Source organism: Tursiops truncatus, chromosome 12 (genome assembly GCF_011762595.2).
Source record: "Tursiops truncatus isolate mTurTru1 chromosome 12, mTurTru1.mat.Y, whole genome shotgun sequence".
NCBI classification, from domain to species: domain Eukaryota; kingdom Metazoa; phylum Chordata; class Mammalia; order Artiodactyla; family Delphinidae; genus Tursiops; species Tursiops truncatus.
Genome location: NC_047045.1, coordinates 76,787,733 through 76,809,166, shown reverse-complemented (window position 1 = coordinate 76,809,166; position 21,434 = coordinate 76,787,733). Strand labels below are relative to the sequence as shown.

The 21,434-nt window shown below is 38.6% G+C and overlaps 1 protein-coding gene across 2 annotated transcripts in view; it reads right to left on the bottom strand.

The window, feature by feature from the left end:
* Positions 1-21,434, bottom strand: part of OPRM1 (opioid receptor mu 1) — a 158,641-nt gene that overhangs the window by 105,385 nt on the left and 31,822 nt on the right. The window contains exons 2-4 of one of the 2 annotated variants that reach the window (XM_073789758.1): positions 20,358-20,710; positions 18,929-19,449; positions 16,273-16,317 (exon numbers count right to left, since the gene is read on the bottom strand). In XM_073789758.1, the coding sequence (XP_073645859.1) occupies positions 16,273-16,317; positions 18,929-19,449; positions 20,358-20,710 (919 nt within the window). Of the gene's footprint in view, positions 1-16,272; positions 16,318-18,928; positions 19,450-20,357; positions 20,711-21,434 lie in introns of those variants that run through there. The other variant, XM_019951588.3, reaches the window with a different exon arrangement.

Below are 21,434 nucleotides of genomic sequence, written 5' to 3'. Positions count from 1 at the left end.
TCTGAAAATCAACAAATAACATCTGTCATTTTATCTTGCTGATTCAAAAGGCATAAGTATTCTGAGCAGAGTTTTAAAAAAAGAAAATACGATGTAAAGGGAGCATGTAGTAAGGAGAAATTATTGAGAAATAAAGAGTACATTTTAGTGCTTGACTTCCGCAGGGATAAAATGATGAGCTCATCGACCCACTATTACCTTTTCGAACACTTGGATGGGAGCAAAGAAACTGCACAGTTAAAACCGGGGAGAAAACCACTGAAAGCCTAAGAGTGGAAAATCTCCCATTATGACTCTCAGGAAGGACTCACAGTGCACAAGAACCAACCTTTCTGCAGCGAACACGTTACTGGGTTTCAGATTACCTTTCATGTTAATTTCTTCCCTTGCAATAATGGAGCTAGGTAAGAGATGTTATTTTTTTTAAAAAAAATACAAAACAAGACATGAAGGTGGAAGTTATGTCTTAACTGAAGATAATTTTAAGGTTAACATTAAAGGTCAAAATAGAGCAAAGTATTCTCTTACAGAAGACTGGAAAGTCTTGGAATTCCACATCAGTTGCTTTGATCAGAGGTAGCATTTACTTTACATGTTACTACAGTGAATTTAATAATTAATGGTTTTTCTTTGATGAGACTGTAAATGTTTGCTTGAAAACAATATTACATGCAGAAGGGCCATCTGTGATGGTAACCTCAATGCACATACCACAGCACGTTTCGGTCCCTTTGGGCATCTTCCTTGTGATTATGTACACAAGCAAACTCAGTGTGGTTTGGTTCTTTCCTTCCTAGTGCTTGATTTAGTTTGGTTGTCCCTCTCATGTGCAGAATGGAGTGGCCAGCGAGGAAAGAGTTTTGATGACTCAGAGCAGGCACTTTCCTAGGAAACCAGAGCTTTCCAACATTCTTGCAGTGACCTGCTTCCACATAGATGGTGGCTTCTAAGCTCAGTGAGGGTCTGAATGGCATGAGACCCAGTTAGGGTAGTGGAGCGGTTTCTGCTTCCAGATTTTGTAGCTGAAAGTCGAGAAAGAGCAAAGACAGTGAATGTTTCAGGTAGGGTTTCAGTGCACATTTACTGGGCATCTTCTATGTGGCAGAATTATATTGAGAACCTTCATGTATACTTTCACCTGCAACTTTCAGAGTTTTTCCTAAATATCAAGACGTTATTTAATCTCCTGGGTCATTATGAATATGCTATTGCATTTGTACACACAAATGAATAGGAATTATACACTAGTCATGAAAGAGATGTTATTGATGGGTTCTTGAAAAAATATATTTTAACCCAAACTCTGTTTCCCTCTGTCCTTGACTCTCTTCCCTCCTTGTCTTCAAATTGTTCATGATTTGACCAAACTTTCAAAAGAAAAGCAACATCTCTTTTTGTAGTGCTGTTTACATTCTTTATTTCTAGGTAAAGAAATTTTATATTTCACCCAATTCTCCAAATCAGTGGATTCTTTTTTCTGAAGCAACTGATTTGAAGTTCAGAGATTTCCCCATCCCCACCTCCACTGTAAAGCTAGCGTATCTGTTGAGCAAAAATGGGACATTTGTTCCCACACAAAATTACAGCTTGATATTTTCAAATAAGGGAGGAGGATTATGAACATGAAACAAGTTTTATAATTAACAGATAATTGCTGTGTCCTGGTTTTTAACATTTTTGTTGAGAAGAAAGGAGGTGTTTGTATAGTAAGTGTAAAGGGATGAGAATTGTTTTGCTTTAACTTTATTTTGGTAACTTTCAAACTTCAGGAAAAGTGTAAGAATTAGAACGGTACAAAGAACACATGTGTACCCTTTACCCAGATTCACCTACTATTAAGATTGTACCCCTTTCACTATACCATTTGCTTTCTCTTCTTTTTTTCTCCTTCCAAACAGACACAAAGACACACACACACGCACACACACACACATTATCTTATTGAACCATTTGATGCTAAACTGATCCCTCAATATTTCAATATACATTTCCTAAGAATAAGGAATAGAGCGATCACTATGTGATCGCTGTGGAAGAGGCAGTATGAGCCCTGGATGCCCCTGCTCATCCTTGCTGATTGTGCCAAACTGTAAGGCTAACCAGTGTCTGACCCTGAACAGTTCCTACGATGGTAACTTAGACGATTAAGTAGGTCAAGGTGACCATAGCATTGATCACTGTGGACTGCTTACTCCTGGGAGGTTGGTTTATTGCTTGCTGCCAAAGGGACTGAGATTTTAGCTATGGGTTCCTTGACTGTGACTCAACCCATTGTGTGTGCAGCCACCATCTGGTCCCATCGCATCACCCCGTGGGACTTGGGAGCAGGGAGAACCTACCAAGCTAAAGCTTCTACAGCTCACTGTGCCCCTAAGTATTTTTATCTACTTTGGGCCCCTATGGACTTGTGGCAAGACAACCTGTTTGCTTGCTCAGTCAACTCCTTTGGAGTCTCGTTACTTCTTGTCATCTTCTAAGAGGATGAGATTCTTCCCAAACTGTACAACACACAGTGTGTCAAGATGGATGATGACTTTTTGAAAGAGAAAAGACAAGGGCTCATGGATGAGATTTGAGGAGGTGAAGAAACTCCTTGGGAGCTAGTGGCAAATGTTCTGGCCCATGTGGTGCAGAGACAGGGAGCGAATGGTCCACCCTGTCCTACCTGTTGTTAAACATGAGTTGAGTTGATGGATGGAGGCTGAGCAGTGAGGGGAAAAATCTAAGCAGCTTCCCAAGTGGTGTCATGGTTGCTGCTTGCTCTCCTGTGGACTAGGGGACCAGGAGAGCACCCCAGGCCCCGCCATGGAGGAAAGCACAAATGCATTCAGTCTTAAGTCACAACCGGGAACATCCAGAGGTCGATATGTCCCTACAGTGAACACCAACTTATAGACCCTTAGTGAGAGGGAAAGAAGCCAGCCCAGGGGCATTTCAATCAACAGACGGAGCAACTGTTAGACCCAGAGCTGACGGAGGAGTGAGGAAGGTTATGCTCTTAGAGGGTGAATGGAGCACCTCGGCTGTCAAAATCTTGGGTGGGCTATGACTCGAAAGTGGCTTCCAGAGGCAATAAAGAAAATATTCTTTGCGCTATGACTCCCCATTACCAGAAACATAGCTCAGCACTTCATTTCACTGTCCAGCCATTGGAGACAATGTGTGCCTTGTCTATGTACACGTTTAGTTGTCTGCAGGTTCGTCAGATAATCTGTCAAATTTGCCTGAGGACCTAAGCATGCGGCACTGGAGGCACTGCAAGAGCAGCCCAGCCCTGGAGCTTTCTGAACCACAGATTTCTGTAAGAGGAGGCAGTCTCCATGAGGGGCATCCCTAGGAGCCTTCCTGGCACCATTCCCCACTTCAGCTGCGGCAGGAATATCTTAGGCTTTGGTGTTGCTGGGAGGGGGAAATGATGAATGCTCTCTCTGTCTCCAGATTCCAGCCCCGCAGACTGGCAAAGCAATCACGTGGTCCACTGGACACGAAACAGCTCTGATTGCCGAACTGACCTACTGCGGGGTTTATCACCCCGGTCTGTGTGCTGTGAGGTCAGAGGAACTCATGTGGGTTTGGCTGGTCTTGCGCTATGCCTAATGCAGCTCCTAAATGTGAAGACCTTGTACGTGTACAAACACACACAGATAGAGGCAATCTTGTTTCATTTAAGCTCATACCAGTTCATAAGCTTCTCCTGATACCTGAGTGCCCTGGGGTCATGCCATGTGTGGCTATCGAGGCCACAACTATTTGGTGACCCTGCTCCTATGGGTTCTCCAGATCAATGTAATTGTGATCCGAATCACGTTCAGCAACAAATCTAGAATTGGAATAACCTGCCCCCTTCAGCTATATGTTTGTTACATGGGAGAGAGATTGCTACAGGCTATCTCTCTACTAGGCGTGGGGACGGGAGGCTTAGTGCCTCTTTGACACCCTGCAATTATTAGCAATGACACCACTCCTTGGATCACATTCCTTTCGATAGGCCCTCAGATAAAGAAGACTGTGCTACCCAAAGGATACATGAATCCCTGTGTCATACAGTAGCGTGAGTATTGTTCCCTGGCATCAGAGTCCACTTTCCAGAGATAGGCCAGGCACTCACCCTTGACTTTAGCTACCGTAGCCAATGAGGTGGAATAGGCCATAGGAAATCAACAGCCCAGGCTAAACTCCCTGACTGTAACTGAGTCACTGATTGGCCTTTGACTACATTCTGATAAGTATGGTTGCCAACCACGCCTGTTGTGTTGGCGTCCATGCTATCAATAACAATATCGTGGTGCAATCCATGCACATCGTGAGAAAGAAGCTACATGAGTATCTGCAGTAAGACCTGTTAGCCCTCTCTGGGACTTAATGAATTCAGTCTGTGGTCTGGGAGTACATGGCTGAGGTCAAAAGTGCAGGTTGACCTGATCCTGTTGACAGGGATCCTATGGACAATAACCCTAGTCACGTATTTATTGAGATAAATGAGACAGATTTGGTCCTAGCCTCTATCAGTATGTCTAATCCAAATTGCTGATGGGGTGGCATAATCCTAGGAAAATTGAATTGAGCCAAGAATAAGTGGAGCTGACAGGTGCATTACCGTGGGAGGCAGCTCCTCAGGCATCCCTGTACATTCTTGCTGACTGAGCTGAGCTGCAAGGCCTTACTGTCTTCTGACTCCAAGTACTTTCTATAGCACAGAGTCAAGGAAGACCCTTTACTGCCAAATCACATAAGGACCACAGTAGGACCAATGTGCGATTCCTTGCTCTTACGGGAGGAAGATTGCTTTGTTCACTGCTTGCTACAAAAGGTGGTGAAGCGCTAGCTCTGGGCTTGTCAGGTGTGGTGCGATCAACTGTGTGCATAGTGACAATCAGGGTCTATTGTGTCACTCCATGGGACATGGGGGCAAGGGAACCAGCACTCCTGTGTTGACGCTCCTACTGTTTGCTGTGCTGTAATAAACTGTTTTCTCTGAACCACTGGGTCACATTGTCTATTTTTGGCACCCAGAGAGTCATAACAAGCTGAACTGTTTAGTGGCCGAGATAACTCTTTTGGAAACTTGCTACTCCCTGCCATTTTCTAAGACTGGGCTTCTTTCCTGACAGTACCACAGTACCGTTAGAGATTCAGTAAATTTAACATTTGACATAGATAAAATATTTTCATCTACCATCAACTTTCCAGTTTTTTCAAGAGCTTCTTAAACTGTTATTTTTTCCAGAAAGCCAACTAGTAAATCCACTTGGGCTATTTTTTAACCTATTTTGAAAAATAAAGTTTTGAAAAGCTTTAAGGTTCAAACTGAAGCTTCTTTAAAGCACTTTTAATCTCTATCCATACAATGATTGACATGTGCTTCCTATCCCTGGAAGGAGTTTAAAAGATTGCCTTTTCCAATTTCATTAATCTATGGGAGGAAATAGAGGTCTTGAGAGGGGAAGTGACAGACCCAAGAGTATCCGTTGAGAAAAGCCCATTTAATATTTTTATTTTTGCTCTTTGCAGCACTCTCTTCCACTTCTATTTTCTCTGTCCTATTTGTGATGCCATCCAAAGTTACAGTTGAAGCCAGTACCAGACTTGGGTCCCTCTGAAGCTGATTAGTGTTTCAGCCAGTAATAGACTTCAAATTCCCATTCATTACAGAAGCCATAATAACAGAGCCACACAAAAAAAACTTTGGGAGTGGATGACTCATAGGTAAAGGTCTCCATATACCTAAATAATGGAGAACTCATCCCTTCTTCCAAGTTCCATTGCCGGAATCAAACATATTGGGATCTAGAGTATAACAAGGGGTCACACTTCAGTGAAGGAGAATTCAAGGAGAGGTGGAATAATCTGCTAGTTCAAAGGATCCAGACTCAATATGCCATATGCTTCCTTCTGCTTTTAATATGAATTTTTTGTTCAATATAATAAGTTCTTTCACAAAAGGAAGCTTTGGTGGTTACTTTTGTTGTTTACTACGAGAAGCTAGCCCCCAGACTCTGAATAGGGGTAATTAATCAAGCCCAGAAATGAGCCCTAATTCACTGGCCGTCGACAGAAGCTGGGAAAGTCCTGCTTATGAAGAGATCCCCTTGGCAGTCATTAGCATGGGATGCCAAGTCCACACAGCTGGTTATCAGCAGCCTGGCACCAGAACCCAGGTGGCTTGGCTTCTATCTTGCATTCTTTCACAAGAAAGATTGTAATTAGTTAGCCTTTGGCACGCTTCTCACAGTTGACAATTGATCACTTTTAAAAGATTTCCTCCTTTAGGATTGTAACCAGAAAGTGACAGGCTTCAAAACACAGCCAAACAAAAGTGAAAACCCAAACAAAACACAGTCTGTTCTATTCTCAGAGATATGAAGTTTCAATATCTTGTTTGTATTTAGGCCATATATTTTGAATGAGTGAGAATAAGAGATTGATAATCAATTTTAGAACCCTGGTTAATGCCTGAAATTATGGGACATTGCCATTTATTCTAGTAAAGCATTGGATTTGGAACAGATTTGTCCATAACTGGGACTAATGATCTACAGTGGGCTTTTTGAAATGCTTAGCGGAAACCATTCTGTGAGATGTTCCAACGTGTCTCTTGAAAAACTGAGACGGTGCTCAGATAAATTTGAGAACTTTAGCTTAAAGGACTAGATGCAAGTATACATACAGGACTAAATGCAGCACACACACACACACACACACACACACACACACACACACACACGAATACCAATAGGGCTTTTCAAAGCCTTTAAAATGCTAATCCAAGTATCAGTCCCCATGACCAAAATAAGATATGCAACGTTTCTGAACATTTGTCTAAAAGCTATTTTTTAACGGACCACATATTAGCACTTTCTATAGGAACTCAGTGGAACTTGTAAAAAACTAAAAAAACTTATGAAAGAGTCACTTGTTCTGATTCCCTAAACATCAAATCTTAACACTTGAGTTCTTGTAACATCCCCTTTTATGTAGGCAAAATGCTGATGTTTGGACATTCAAAACTTCCAGTGACAAGGGAATCCTAGTGTCTCAAAGCTTAGAAAAGCCTTTCTTTGGTTGTATTGCAATCCCTTTCCCTGTAGCTTCCACCTGTTGGCTTTAATTATTGGAGTCGTATTGGTAAGTCCAATTCCCTGCTCACATCCCTTTAAGTATATGAAGACAACTATCTTGTGCCGTTTGAGCCTTCTATTTCCCAGGTAACCATGGGCACTTATTTCAACCATTTGTCATATTAAGGAATGTTAACTCCTTTTGCCTTCTTGGTTGTTCATCTCTGAACACAATCTATTTTGCTTATTTCATTCCTGAAGTGTGTTGTCTATTAGAGTGAGGCTAATATTTCTTTGGTTCTAGAAACCAAAATTCTATTGATGTGATTATCTATAATTGCAAGAGTTGATATGGCCTATATCATATTGTTGGTTCATGAAATAAAATCTTTATGACTTTTTGCACATCTGTTATCACTCACATTCTATCTTTCTATAATTGGATTTTTGGACTAAAGTTTTTCTTCTAGTAACTACTATAGTTTTAGTTTTTTCTCTCTCTTCTAGTATGTTTGACTCCTTACCCGATCATAGGTTATTGAGCATTTCTCCATTGATTGGGACCCTTCAGGTGGGAATCAAAGCTGTACCATTACATTCAGATCATAATTCAATATAGGATAGAAGTGTAGAAATTAACAAGTGTTTGTCAAATCTCTTGTCAAAAACACTATTGATACTGGGGTACCTGATTTCTCTGTCCCCTAAGAAAATAAAATTTGTCTTGTAACTAATTCTTGAGAACTTATCTCACCTCCTAGAGGTTACTGCTTCCTTTCTAAGTGCTCTCAAAATACACTTTAATAATCTGATCTAGGTTCTTAAAACAATTAGCACAAAGCTACGTGGTCTTTGTAGTTTTCATAACTCCTTTGCCTTTGAAGTTATGATTTGTGTTTCATTAATTGTGTTTCATTTACAAGTTCTCTTAGTGTTTTAAGATCTCCAAGAGATTCGAGCTCATTTCTGAATGTTCTCTAACAATATCTTCACCTTTACTGGTCTTCAATTCTTTCTTAATAATGTTTCAGGCTGAAGATCGTTTCTCTGAAAGAGAAGCTTGAAATAAAATCAGCGTTGAAGAATTTTGCTTTCTCTTGTCTTCCATTAATACTGAGTCTTATTCTTTGCAACTGGTTAGCAGTGCAGACTAAAGCTTTGTTTGAGAAATCAGTGTGATATTTCAGAGGAGATCTAGTCCAAAGTCAGAATACCTGGGGTCTAGTTCCAACTCTCAGGTGGTGCTTTAAGGACATGACTAATTTGGACCTTGATGTTTCTTCATCTATTAAACATCATTGGTCAGCTTAGATCAGTGGTTCTCAACTGATATTTACGCTAATGGTTTTCAACTGATTGTTTTCCTTGGGGGGGCAATGTCTGGAGACATTTTGGCTGTCACAACTGGGGATGGGTGGGTGATACTGGCGTCTAGTGGGTAGAAGACAGGGATGCTACTAAACATCCTGCAATGTGCATCCCCTCACAACAGAGAGTTGTCTGGCCCAAAATGTCACTAGAGCCAAGGCTGAGAAATGTTGGGATAGACCAACTTTACGATCCCTTTTAGCAGCATTAGTTCATTCCTTTAAACTTTTCATTACAAGAGCTATAATTCAACTTCTTGGGGGAAAGAGAATAGAGGAGGTGAAAACAGTAAAACCTCACTAAGTGGCTTACACTAGTATTACTAGCCAGTTTCCTGGCACTGTGCTATGTATTTTACATGGCTAATTATGCATCACATTCACATCAAAATAACTGTTAGACACTATAGTTACGACCATTCTTACATATAAGGACATTGAAATATAGACAGTTTCAGGAAATTCCACAGGGAAATTCAGCTGGTCAATGGTAGGATCTGGCCAAATAAATGAGCCATCTAAATTTTTAAGATTTTATATTATATTTATATTATATTATATTTAAGATTTTATATTATATTTGCTATTCTTATTTAATTATAAAGTTTCCCTTTATCTGCTGGTATTTTAAATTAAATTTACACATAGTAGAGTTTACATAAAATATAATTATCTATCTTTTTCTTTAGTCACAATTTTTAAAAACTCTATTTGGAAACTAGGTATTTGAAAAGACTCTCACAATTATATATTTTATATTTGGAAAAAAGCATACAATAAAAAAATACATTTCTGGCCTACAATTTCCCCATTTATAACATCAGGAGGTTTGGATTAGATGATCTATATACTTTTTCAGTTCCAATATTCTAAGAACTGTGAATATTTTTCATCTTCTTGATAAATCCAATCGCATTATTGGGATTTAGATGTTGATATTTACTTACAGTGTAGCCATTTGAAAGGTTATTTGTTCCACTGAATTTCTGAAACAACCAGAAAAATCTTCAGTTGTTAAAGGGCATATTAGCCATTCTGCAAGCCTCTATCTGCAGCGTTTTAAGGTTCTAGGAGTGGCATGTATCTCGTCTGTTTCCAAAGAGCATCTCGAAGACAGCACTTTTTAAAAGTTGATGTTTTGAATTTGAATGAGCTCACATGTAACTATATTTGAGGATTTCTGAGTATAAGAACATGTTAGCTGACATGACAGAGAAAAAGAAAGAACAACAAGAGTGAGATATTTTTGCTAAGTTGTTAAATTATGGGATGGATTAAATTGGTGATTGCATTATGAAACATAGAATGGCCATACTCTAGTTCACATCCACTATTCACTGAATTTTCTCATTGTTAAGTTTATTTTTAGTAATTTGACTTTTCTTAAGATATTCTTATTTATTAATGTCAATTTCCATAGACTTTACTTTTTTGCTTTCATATCAGATGTCTTAGAGGTACCTATTTTGTCACAAGAAAAATTTTATTCATTTCTTGTGCTTTAAGGGACTTAGACATATCATATGGGACTCTGGATCATATATATATTTTATATATAGTATTTTTTAATCTTTATGAAGATTTGATAATGTATGTAGGAAAAAAAGGAAATAGTAGGGCTTGATAGATTTTGTAGATTTCCAGTATCCCTGAATTTCTGTTGTCTATATGGAAAACAGAATAGTAGGAAGAATGTGACTAATTTCCAACACAAAATATATTCTGTGTCAGCTTTTTTCTCTCCCTTCCTTCCTTTCTTCCTTCCTAATAAATACTGCACTCTATACAGACAAATAGCATGGATTCTTTTTCTACATATTCATTCTCATTCTTGGACCAAGGGGGCCATTATTTTAAATTATAGTGAAACTTTCAGCTTATATTTATTTGATATTTGTAATTACATGGAACTAATTTATCAGGCTAGTTATTTGCATGTGTTCCTAATAAGGCAGGTGTTATAGAAAGAAAAAGTTGTTCATTTCCTTTGATTCACAGTGAAGCAACAAGCACTAAATTAAATTCATACTAATCTCCCACCCAGGTATGGTTAATATGTACATTGCCAGATATGCATTCCTTCTGCATACATCATTGGCAATGGGAATGACCAAACTCACATGGGGTCTTGAAAGCTGGCATTATAATCTTTTGGATATGTATCAGGAATGCCATTCATGTTTTGAAAAGTACTATTACAATTTTTTAGCACTCAGAATAAATCCTGTTTCTAGCCTCCACTTACCCACACCATATGTGTGTGTGTGTATATATATATATATATGTGTGTGTGTGTGTGTGTGTGTGTGTGTATGTGTATATATATATATAGTATTCTATTTATATGGTATTTTATTGGTATTGGTATGTTATATTATATGGTATTTTATTATTTTATATATATGTTATTTTATTGCAGTAAAAGTATAAATCATAGACAATACGGTTCTAATATTTCTTTTCATCGTGAAAAATTTCTACTCATTTCAAAGCTAGGAACTCTACTATTTAAGAAAGAAATTCTTGAGTGTAAAGAGAGAAGGCAGGTAAAAGTTATGGCTCTAGGTTCTTGATTTCCAGGGTGATAATAATCAAAAAGGAAATATTAAGACATATTTTATTCTAGAAAGTTGTAGTTCTCACAACGTCACCCCCAAAATAATTTTATAATTTTTAAAAAATTGTAGCGATTTGTAAATATTTATTGCAACTGACCAAAAGATAACCACATCAGAATGATATTCAAAAGTTAGTGGTTGGTCATCTTCATTCCAATGGTAACGTTGTTTGAAGTGAGGAAAAAAATATAAAAGCAAAAAATACTACAAAACTGAATTTCAAATTCATAAACGTAGAAGTAAGAATACATGTGTTGTAGAAAGTTAAAAGAGAAAAGAATCTGCCTCTCATAGCTGACTCCCAAAGCTAAAAAGAATAGATACATTTATATGTATAACTGAATCACTTTGTTGTACAACTGAAACTAACATAACATTGTTAATCAACTATACTCCAATATAAAATAAAAAGTTAAAAAAAAAGAAAATAAGATCAACATGTTCCAATGCACTAAATCTCAATGTAAGGACTTTTTCATGATAAATGTTTATAAAATAGCAATTTACCACTTAAGGTTGCCAAATTAATGACACATCATTTTGAGTTAATTTTTTAAAGAAAAGTGTGTTGCCATATTTTATCAGTTAGTTACATTAATTGGAATAACAAGCACAAGAAAATGCTGCAGTAATTATATTAGTTAATCCAATCTTTAAAGCTCAACCTCCCTAAAAGTTCATAGTATTCAGTCAGGAAGAACTCTAGCTAATTCATATATCAGTGTCCACTGTACTGTTCTGCTGTACAGAACAATCTTCTGGGTCAGCCCACCAAGGTGATAGCTGAAAAGACTGAGTTCTTGCAAGATGAAGGGTTTCCTCCATCACATGCTGGTCAAGGGCAGCACGACAACCAGAACATTCAACTGACTCCCTGTCCTGGTTCCTCTGGCACCACCAGCCCGCCAAGCTACCTTCTCTAGTAGGATAGATGTGATTGGACTCACAATCCTAAAGGTCAGTTTGTGAAAATATTAAATGAACTTCTCTGACGTTAATCAAAAATTTTAACTGTGGAAAAGAAAATTCTATCATTCAGTAAGAGTCAATATGACTTTACTGACAGCAAAAAATTTTAGTCAAATAATTTGAGCTCATATAATGGTAACCACGATCCCCATTATTGGATTTCTAATTCCCCGTGATAGTCATTAATCTATGTGAGTGTTTACTTTTATATACAATATGCAAATACACTAAGAATACATCTAAACAAGCCCATATAAAGGCCTTATGGCATTCAAACTGTCAGTATATAAATGTTAAAATTTAGTTCTAGGAGACACCACTGAGCGTAGTGAAAACCAGACCAGGGGGATAGTAGGGCACATTAATTAAAAGTCTGGGTTATAATATCAAATTCAACTGGGTTCATTCCTCAGCCACTGCTCTTTACCTATGACCTTAGGCAAGTTAATTCCTTAAGCATTGGTTTCCTCAACTGCAGAGAGAATCCACACCTCATATGATTAAATAAGATATACTGGATACAAACCAGTCAATAAATGTTATTACTAAAGTCTTTTTTTTACATAAACCTAAATTTATTCAATGCAAATATTGTAATTCCTTTTTTTAACCATTTTTTATGGAAGTATAGTTAATTTACAATTTTGTGTTAGTTTTAAGTGTGCAGCAAAGTGATTCAGCTATATGTATATATATATTCTTTTTCAAATTCTTTTCCATTATAGGTTATTACAGGATATTGAATATAGTTTCCTGTGCTATACAATAGGTCTTCTTGTTTACCTATTTTATGTATAGTAACGTGTGTATATTAATCCAAAACTCCTAATTTATCTCCTCCCTCCCATTAAACCCTTTGGTAACCATAAGTTTGCTTTCTATGTTTGAGTCTGTTTCTGTTTTGGAAATAAGTTCATTTGTATCATATTTTTAGATTCCACACATAAGTGATATCACATGGTATTTGTCTTTCTCTTTCTGACTGACTTTACTTAGTATGGTAATCTCTAGGTCCATGCTGCAAATGGCGTTATTTCATTCTTTTCTCTGGCTGAGTAATATTCCATAGTATATATGTACCACATCTTCTTTATCCATTGCTCTGTCCATGGACATTTAGGTTGCGTCCATGTCTTGGCTGTTGTAAATAGTGTTGCAGTGAACATTGGGGTGCACGTATCTTTTCGAATTAGAGTTTTGTCTGGATATATGCCCAGGAATGGGATTGCAGGATCATATGGTAACTCTACTTTTAGTTTTTTAAGGAAACTCTATACTGTTCTCCATAGTGGCTGCACCATTTTACATTCCCACCAACGGTGCAGGAAGGTTCCTTTTTTTCCACACCCTCTCCAGCATTTATTATTTGTAGACATTTTAATGATGGTCATCCTGGCTTGTATAAGATGATACCTCATTGTTGTTTTAATTTGCATTTCTCTAATAGTTAGTGATATTGAGCATCTTTCCATGTGCCTGTTGGCCATCTGTATGGCTTCTTTGGAGAAGTGTCTATTTAGGTCTGTTATTACTAATAGTCAAATATTTTGTGGCAATAAACATATTTCCAAGTAAACAATATTTTCTCATCCCAGATTGTAGCCAATTTACAGAAACATATTAAGCTCTTCTGCTATATTTATGAAAGGGATAATTCATTTTAAACTTAGATATACTCTAGTATTGCACATGCATAGAAGCACGCCTATATCATGCATGTGTATGCTCTCTCTCTCTCTCTGTCTCTCTCTCTCTCACACACACACACACACACACACACACACACACACACACACACACTCTTAACTGGAACTGTTTTCTTTTTAAACTAAAGAATTGAAAGAGTAGCCACTTTGGCCTCATTCACAAAATATGCATTAATGTGGTCAAACCTGGTAATTTTGTGAGCTATCCTCATTTGGGACTTTTGTCATGGAATTGAAATGCTTTTCCTTCTCAAATTGGTTCTCCACAGATGTCTTGTAAAAAAGTCGAGAGCCAACTTTTGAGAGTGATTTGACAAATTAGGCTTCTGCTTTTAGTTTAGCTGGGGATAATATAGTTTTTTAGTTAACGCAAATGCAAAGCATCTCCTCATTGCTTGACCTGCTACTTTGATCAAAATGTCAAGAAGCTGCTAAAAAAATAGTAACCTAAGGGTTTAGGAATGGGCTTGCCATATTGATGTGGAGTTAGCAGGAGGTACCATAATGTTAGCTTTATCATTGTTATATTACTTTGTTCTATAAGACTCACTGATTGATATATTAGAAAGTTAAGGCTTTGTCACAAGATAACTACATTATTTTGCTAAACACAAGATTCATTTGGTGAAAAAAATTAGTATCAATCAGCTTGACCGAATGGGTTACTCAGGTTAGACAAAACAGTAACTTTGGTAGTGTTTGGATGAAGTTACCTTTTAAATCAGCTTTCAGTTTAGTGTTTTGTTCAAAATTCAGATTATTGGACCCTACTTTGACTCAGTGAACCAGATTTCTTAGAGTTCCTCAAAAGTTACACTTTCTGGAGCTCACTGTAAAGCCTGAGATCCTCTGCCTGAGACCATATACTAATATTTGAGTGCAAAGTGGTATTTTGTGGGATAGCAGAGAAAAGTTTTGGATTAATATGAGAAGTCTAGATATTTGTCTGGGTTCTGCCTCTTACTGGTGGTTTGATCTTGTATAATCATTTAACCTCCCTGAAAATTTTTTTTTCATGTTTACCCATTAGGGTTATTATAGGAAGCTGATGTGATAAAAGCACTTTTTAATCTTCATGCTATCATATAAGGGAAAGATAGCATTATTATTATGGTTCTAGTTAATGCAAACTCTTTAAATAATAATCTAACTGACATAACAAATTTCTCTTTTCCCATATAATGTTATACATTAAAAAATAATCTAGGTGTCAAAACTAAAAATACATTAGAGAATGTGATCAGGGTGGAAACCAAGCAGTGAAGGCAGGCCAGCATCTCAGGTCTGAGTTGGACCTGGACTGATTTGAGCAAATGATGGAAGTGTTTTGAAGCCAAGTGGAATCGAATGAGGACAACAACAGGGTACAAAGAAATTAAGTTGCATTGAGAGCAGATGGAAAATGAATGCCTTTGCCTAAGTCTACCTACCAAAGATCTAGAAGACATAAAGACAACAAGCTGAACATAAGTCAGGCATGGAACACTACAGCTGGAGCAGTATGCTGGACCCTGGAATGCATAAAAGAATATGAGACCATCTTTTTTTTTTTTTTTTCCACATTAAGCCAGGGTATGAGCTCTTTAGGGCACTGAGTCTGGTTCTTGACCCCCTTATCAATAACACTTATTAAAAATAAAATTAGAAGGCAAGCACCAATGTAAGAAAATTTTTGAAAAGTATAACTTTGGATCAGAGGACTAAAGGCTGGAGAGAAAAAATAAAGAATCCCTCCTGTGAATATTTTTTTTACTGAAGGGTGAGCCTGAAATAATGTCAGGGTATTACACAATCCTTTAGCTTGTCAATCAGTTGCAAGAAAGGGGTCATTCCTACCCCCTCCAGATCTCCTGAAATATCAAAAGATATTTATTTAATCATTCATTTATTCAACAGATGTTTTTGGAGTACACTTTACTGTGCTAGGCAGATACTGGAGATACAAGAAGGAGCAAGACAGATATAATTGGAGCTCTCAGGGAGCTAAGGCTAACTTGTCCCACGCACCATGTGCCTACTGTAGCTGGTTAGCAAAAGTGGCCACAATGACTTCCCTCCCTACATCCACACCCCTTTGCAATGTGACTGCAGCTCCATCAATAGGTGGAGTCTGTTTTCCCACCCTTTGAACCTAGAACCTGTGATGGCCATGAGAACAAGCCTGGGCTAACACAGATAATGGAAGATGAGGATCCATGAGGAGCTAGCCATTCTTGCTATGGCCACCTTAGATCAGCTGGCTGACAGCCGATAGGGCAGCTCACCACAGAGTGAGCCCAGCTAAGACTGGAAGAACTGTCTAGCCCAGCCCAGCCCAGCCCAGCCCAAATTACTGATCTATAGAATTGTAAACTAAATAAATGGTTGCTTTCAGCCATTAAATTTTGGAATGATTTGTTATGCAGCAAAAGCTGACCAAGTAGCCCTTAGCTATGTAAGTATGACTCCAAGTTTATCTTGGGCACATAATTTTCTTATATGATCAAATTACCTTGATAACTGCCAACTCTCCACTTGACTTTGCGTTGCATGGACATGATCTCAGTGTACAGTTTCAGAATACAGACACCCTGGGAAGGTTTGATATTGGATCTCTGATCTGCAGAATATGAAGTTGACTAATGTGCTTGACATGTGACACACACAGTACAACATATTTCTTGGAGAAAATACAAATACATAGATAGGCAGGACATAAACATCTACAATGGTACAGACAGCAGTTAAACAGTTAATGCAAATCCAATTAGCTTTGTTTCCTAACATGACGGTTCATGACTTAAAAAAAAAAAAGAAAAAAAGAAAATAACACCTCCCTGTCAGATACTGAATTTGTAAACGAATCAATGACCTATAGACACAGCCGTAAAGTCTCCAATTTTTCCCCCAAATAATTTTATTATTTTGATATATTAGTGAAAAGATCACCAAAGACTTATGTATTGTTCCAGATGTCTGTGTATAACTGCCTTGATTCTAATGATGACACCTCAGTGGAGATTAGTGAAAGGGATATTTGATTTATCTTAATTTTCAAATATGTCAGAGTGTCTTTTCCTCTTTTCCTGGCATCCACTCTTCTGTGTCCAGCTCTCCCAGCTGGGTGTTTTGGGAAAGCAGCCAATTACAGGGCTAATGTGTTTCTGCTGTTATCTGACACTGATGCTGCTTCACAGAGGCAGCAATGAAGATAAGCTCCATTTGGATGTATTTTTAAAGCAAACCTTTTAGTTACTTAGACCAGAGCTTCCCCAGTTAGCTTCCTTTCTCCTCTCTCTGGCTGTGCAAGAACCACACATGTGGCTGTGAAACTGCTGGATTTGGAGGGGAGTCAAGGGCAGTGTCGGGGCAGCTGAAGGACACTCATGCTGAACTCAGGAAAAACACTCCACCAGACAAGCTGGGAGCTGTACTTCCAGGAAAGCAAGGCAGGTGAAGGGTTCTGAGAGGATCAGATATGACAAGAGACCTCGGCAGCGGTACAGGGTACAATACCAGCAGCCACTCCCCAAAGTGCCTGAAAGGAGAGGGAGGGTATAAACAGGTGCTTAAGGAGAGAGAACGAATCCTTTACAATGGCCATCGTTTTGCTCCAATGGTAAATATTTTAACCTCAGTTTAGGACTGAGGGTTTTAAGTTGCATTCTTTAACGTGTTATCTTCAGGTTAGAGAAAAATCTATTTAAATTCCTACCCTCTTTAAGTTATTCACAAGATTTCCAGAATCACTGAGAAGGAGAGCTGCTTAGTAAAAGGAGCAGGCTTAGAGGTCTTGATGTGAAAAAAAAAAAAATTAAAGAAACAGAGTAAAAAAAACTGTTCTTTCTGGCTTTTGTTTCTGAAATGGAATTAGAAGGGAGACATAATAAGTTAATAATTTCCCTTTGGTTGGAAATAGGCCTGCCATCATTACCTCATGCTCCCCAGGGCTTGCGAGTTCCTGGGTTCATTTTAACATTATTTAATATCAAGAGTATGAGGATTCCTGTTGCCGTGGCAGATCCTTCTGGGCCATCTTACATTGGTCCTGTGGTCAATTAGAAGGGGTGAGCTCTTCTAATTGGGCTGGGTTGGGTGGGTTGGGTGGCAGTAATGGCTGTCACAAGGGACAGCGAGGAGTGGGGAACAGGAAGCAGAGAGGAAGCAGCTGCATCCTAAGGGAACCAGGCTCTCTCTCTGGCTCCGTGACTTGACTTCCTGATGATTTTTAGGGAGACATCTGTCCCCACTGTTCTGCTCCCTGACCCTAGAAACTTTACCTAAGATTCTGACATGAGGATTTACTTTCACAGGGAGTTTGAATTTGAGTTCTGTGTTATAAAATTACACAGGCTGTGATTTTTGGATGCTGGTACCATCATTCAGAAATTTACTTACTTAAGTTAATTTTAATAATTCAGTGACTGATTTACTTTACAGGCCAGACTCCAAAATTTCCAAACCAGTGGCTTAACAAGGCAATATTAACTTAGAGACAGATTTTTTTTTCTCTTTCCTCCTTTTTGATTTCTCATGTGATTATTCTGTTGTGTGTAGACCTTGCATCTTCTGTGCAGGCTCCCATCTGTACTCTTCTGTGCATAGGGATATATCTTCCAACAGATAGTCACTCCTCATTATAACCTCAACTGGTATGATGACTGTTGCAAAACGAATTTAGTTCTAATACTTAAGTAATAAGTTTGATGTTTTCTCTAGAGTTCAGGTATAAAAATTTATAAATCAGTGACTCAGCAAAGTTAAGGATGGGCCATTGAATCCTCTTTTCTCCTTTGGTGTGACAGTGAGTTGCTGGGAACATCGTCACCCATCACTACAGTGGGCAAAGTGCTGACACTTTCTCTGTAACCATAGATCCAGAGCAGGACTGGCTTTTGAGAAGCGACAGGGACATTGGAGTGATATGCATGAAACACCTAACATTGGGGGGAATGAGAAGAATTCTAGATTAAGATCACTTCCACAATGTGCTGAAGTCATTAATTTTGCATAGAAGCAAAGGCTGTGAAGATAGTAGATTTTTAGTAGATGTATGGATATCTGATTGGAATGTCTCTATATCTGAATGCATATGTACAAAATACATAGAGCTCAGCCTCAATCCCCTGGTTACTGATCCTTTTCCAGTGGATTCAAATCTTGGCTTTTAAGAAGCTCTATAACTTTTCTGTCATCCCCAGGAGGTACACCCAATCCTAGAAGCTGCCTACCTGATGGTTAGTCCTATCCACTGTGTTGGCCGTGGACGGGAGGTCTCTGGTGTTCTGACGTATTCTAGTGGAGTTTTGCTGCTCAATGGTGGAGGAAGTTGGGATGCAGAACTCTCTGAAGCATCGTTTGAAGTTTTCATCCAGAAATGCATAAAGGACCGGGTTCAGGCAGCTGTTTGTGTAACCGAGAGCAATGCAGAAGTGCCATGAAACAGTCTGGAAAGTAGTTTCTGGGATTGTGATCAAGGCTTTGACGATGACGTAAATGTGAATGGGGGTCCAGCAGACGATGAACACAGCCACAACCACCAGCACCATCCTGGTGATTCTTCGCAGGTTCCGATCCTTTTCTTTGGAGCCAGAGAGCATGCGGACGCTCTTGAGGCGTAAGATCATCAGTCCGTAACACACCGTAATGACGAGGACAGGCATGATGAAAGCAAAGATGAAAACACAGATTTTCAGCAGGTTCTCCCAGTACCAGGTTGGGTGAGAAAACGTTAGTGTACAATCTATGGAACCTAGAAGAGAAGAATGATAAGGAAGAACTAGCAGCAACTTTTAATGATGTCATGAGGAGTTACGATTGCCATTTTGCTCTCTAATTTATCACCTTGACCTGGGTTAACCTCTGGCTATTACTACACAAGCCAGAAAAGGAAGATTTAAAGAAACCATGGAAGAAACTGAGTTCTCTCTTGATTTTCAGGAGAGTTATTTTTTCCAGATACGTCATTTAGGTTCTCCACTTTGATGACGTTAAGCTTTCATTCAGTCAACAGTTATGAATCTCTCACCGTGAGCTAGATCCTCTATGGGGTCTAGGCTGATATAAAAATATAATCACTGTCAAGATTCTATAGGGGTTTCCAGGTAATGGATGTCTTCACTTCATTTTCTGGGTTTTTTATTTTGGCCACCCGTGTGGCTTGCGAGATCTTAGTTCCCCAACCCGGCCACCACCGCAGTGGAAGTGCTGAGTCCTAACCACTGGACCACCAGGGGATTCCCTCAACTCTACTTTTTGATGGGTGATTTATCATTCTGAAGTCTAAAAAGATAAATTTGTCATGTAGGCAGCCACTCGAGATTTTAAAACAAGCCTCCACTTAATGTTCTTTGGGTTTAAGCTCTAATTACTCTTGAAAGAGCTGTGTTCTTATTTTCCTGTCCTTTTGATGAAGTAAGTGCAGAGAAATCAGGAACCGATAGATTATGGTTTATCTTCTCTTTCAAATGTTTACTGGACTTAAAATTATAGGGGAAAATTCCTAGTTCAAAATATTCAAAACTATTTTGCTAAAAAGAATCATTAAAATTACTGTTTGTCTACAGCATGGGACCACTCCATAATTTCTACTTGGCTTATGACTTCACTAACATATCTAACTATATTCTCTCTATCCCTCAGGCCTGCAGCCATACTCACCTTGCCGGTACTTTGTTGTTGCCATGAACATCACAGGCAGACCAATGGCTGAAGAGAGGATCCAGTTGCAGATGTTGACGATCTTGGCATTGCGGGGAGTGCGGAAATCCAGGGCCTTGACGGGATGGCAGACTGCGATGTAGCGATCAATGCTCATGGTGCAGAGGGTGAATATGCTGGTGAACATATTATAGTAATCTATGGAGATCACAATCTTGCAGAGGATGGTTCCAAATGGCCATGTTCCCATTAGGTAATTGACACTCTGGAAGGGCAGGGTACTGGTTGCTAGGGCATCTGCCAGAGCAAGGTTGAAAATATAGATGTTGGTGGCAGTCTTCATTTTGGTGTATCTAAGAGATGAAGGAAGAGCAGTGGCACCGCCAGAAAAAAATAAAACCATCAGGGTGAAATGTAGTTAAGCTTTCAATTAAAAAGCAAAAACTAAAAAACAGAACAAAACAAACCCCCCAAAAACCAAAGCAAAAACAATTGCAAGGATTAGTGGGAAGCATTTGAGATTAGATACAGAGGAACTCCTTCACAGTGCTAGACTGGCCATTTATAACCATGTGCCTATGGGCTATATATATACCTTCTCTAACTATCAGTTTCATTATCTGTAAAAAAGTTATAATAAGAGCTGCCATACTGATTTATTGGTTTATTTGCTTTTTTAAAAAATGTGCCGGACACTGTGATAGGTATAATAGACACAGGGAGGGCTCAGTCAAGTATCCAGACATGGGGTGATAATACATTTTGATTCTAAATATACGAGAAAAATTTCAGCTATCTAGTTAAAATTATGGAACAATGTAATCGTGCAAGAGTGTATGTATATGTAGGTGTATACACATACACATGAACCCACACACAAATATACAGGCTACTATGGAGTCATAGAGATGAGGCAAAGGGAATAGTAGGGGTATCATAAGGAAAGAAGGAATGCATCTTGAGAGTGTACATGCGCGAGTTTAATCTTACAGTTGGTAGGAGTAGGTCATTCAAGACAGAGAGAAAGCTCGAGCAAAGGCATAGAGGTGAAATGGCATGATGGGTATGTTTGGCACT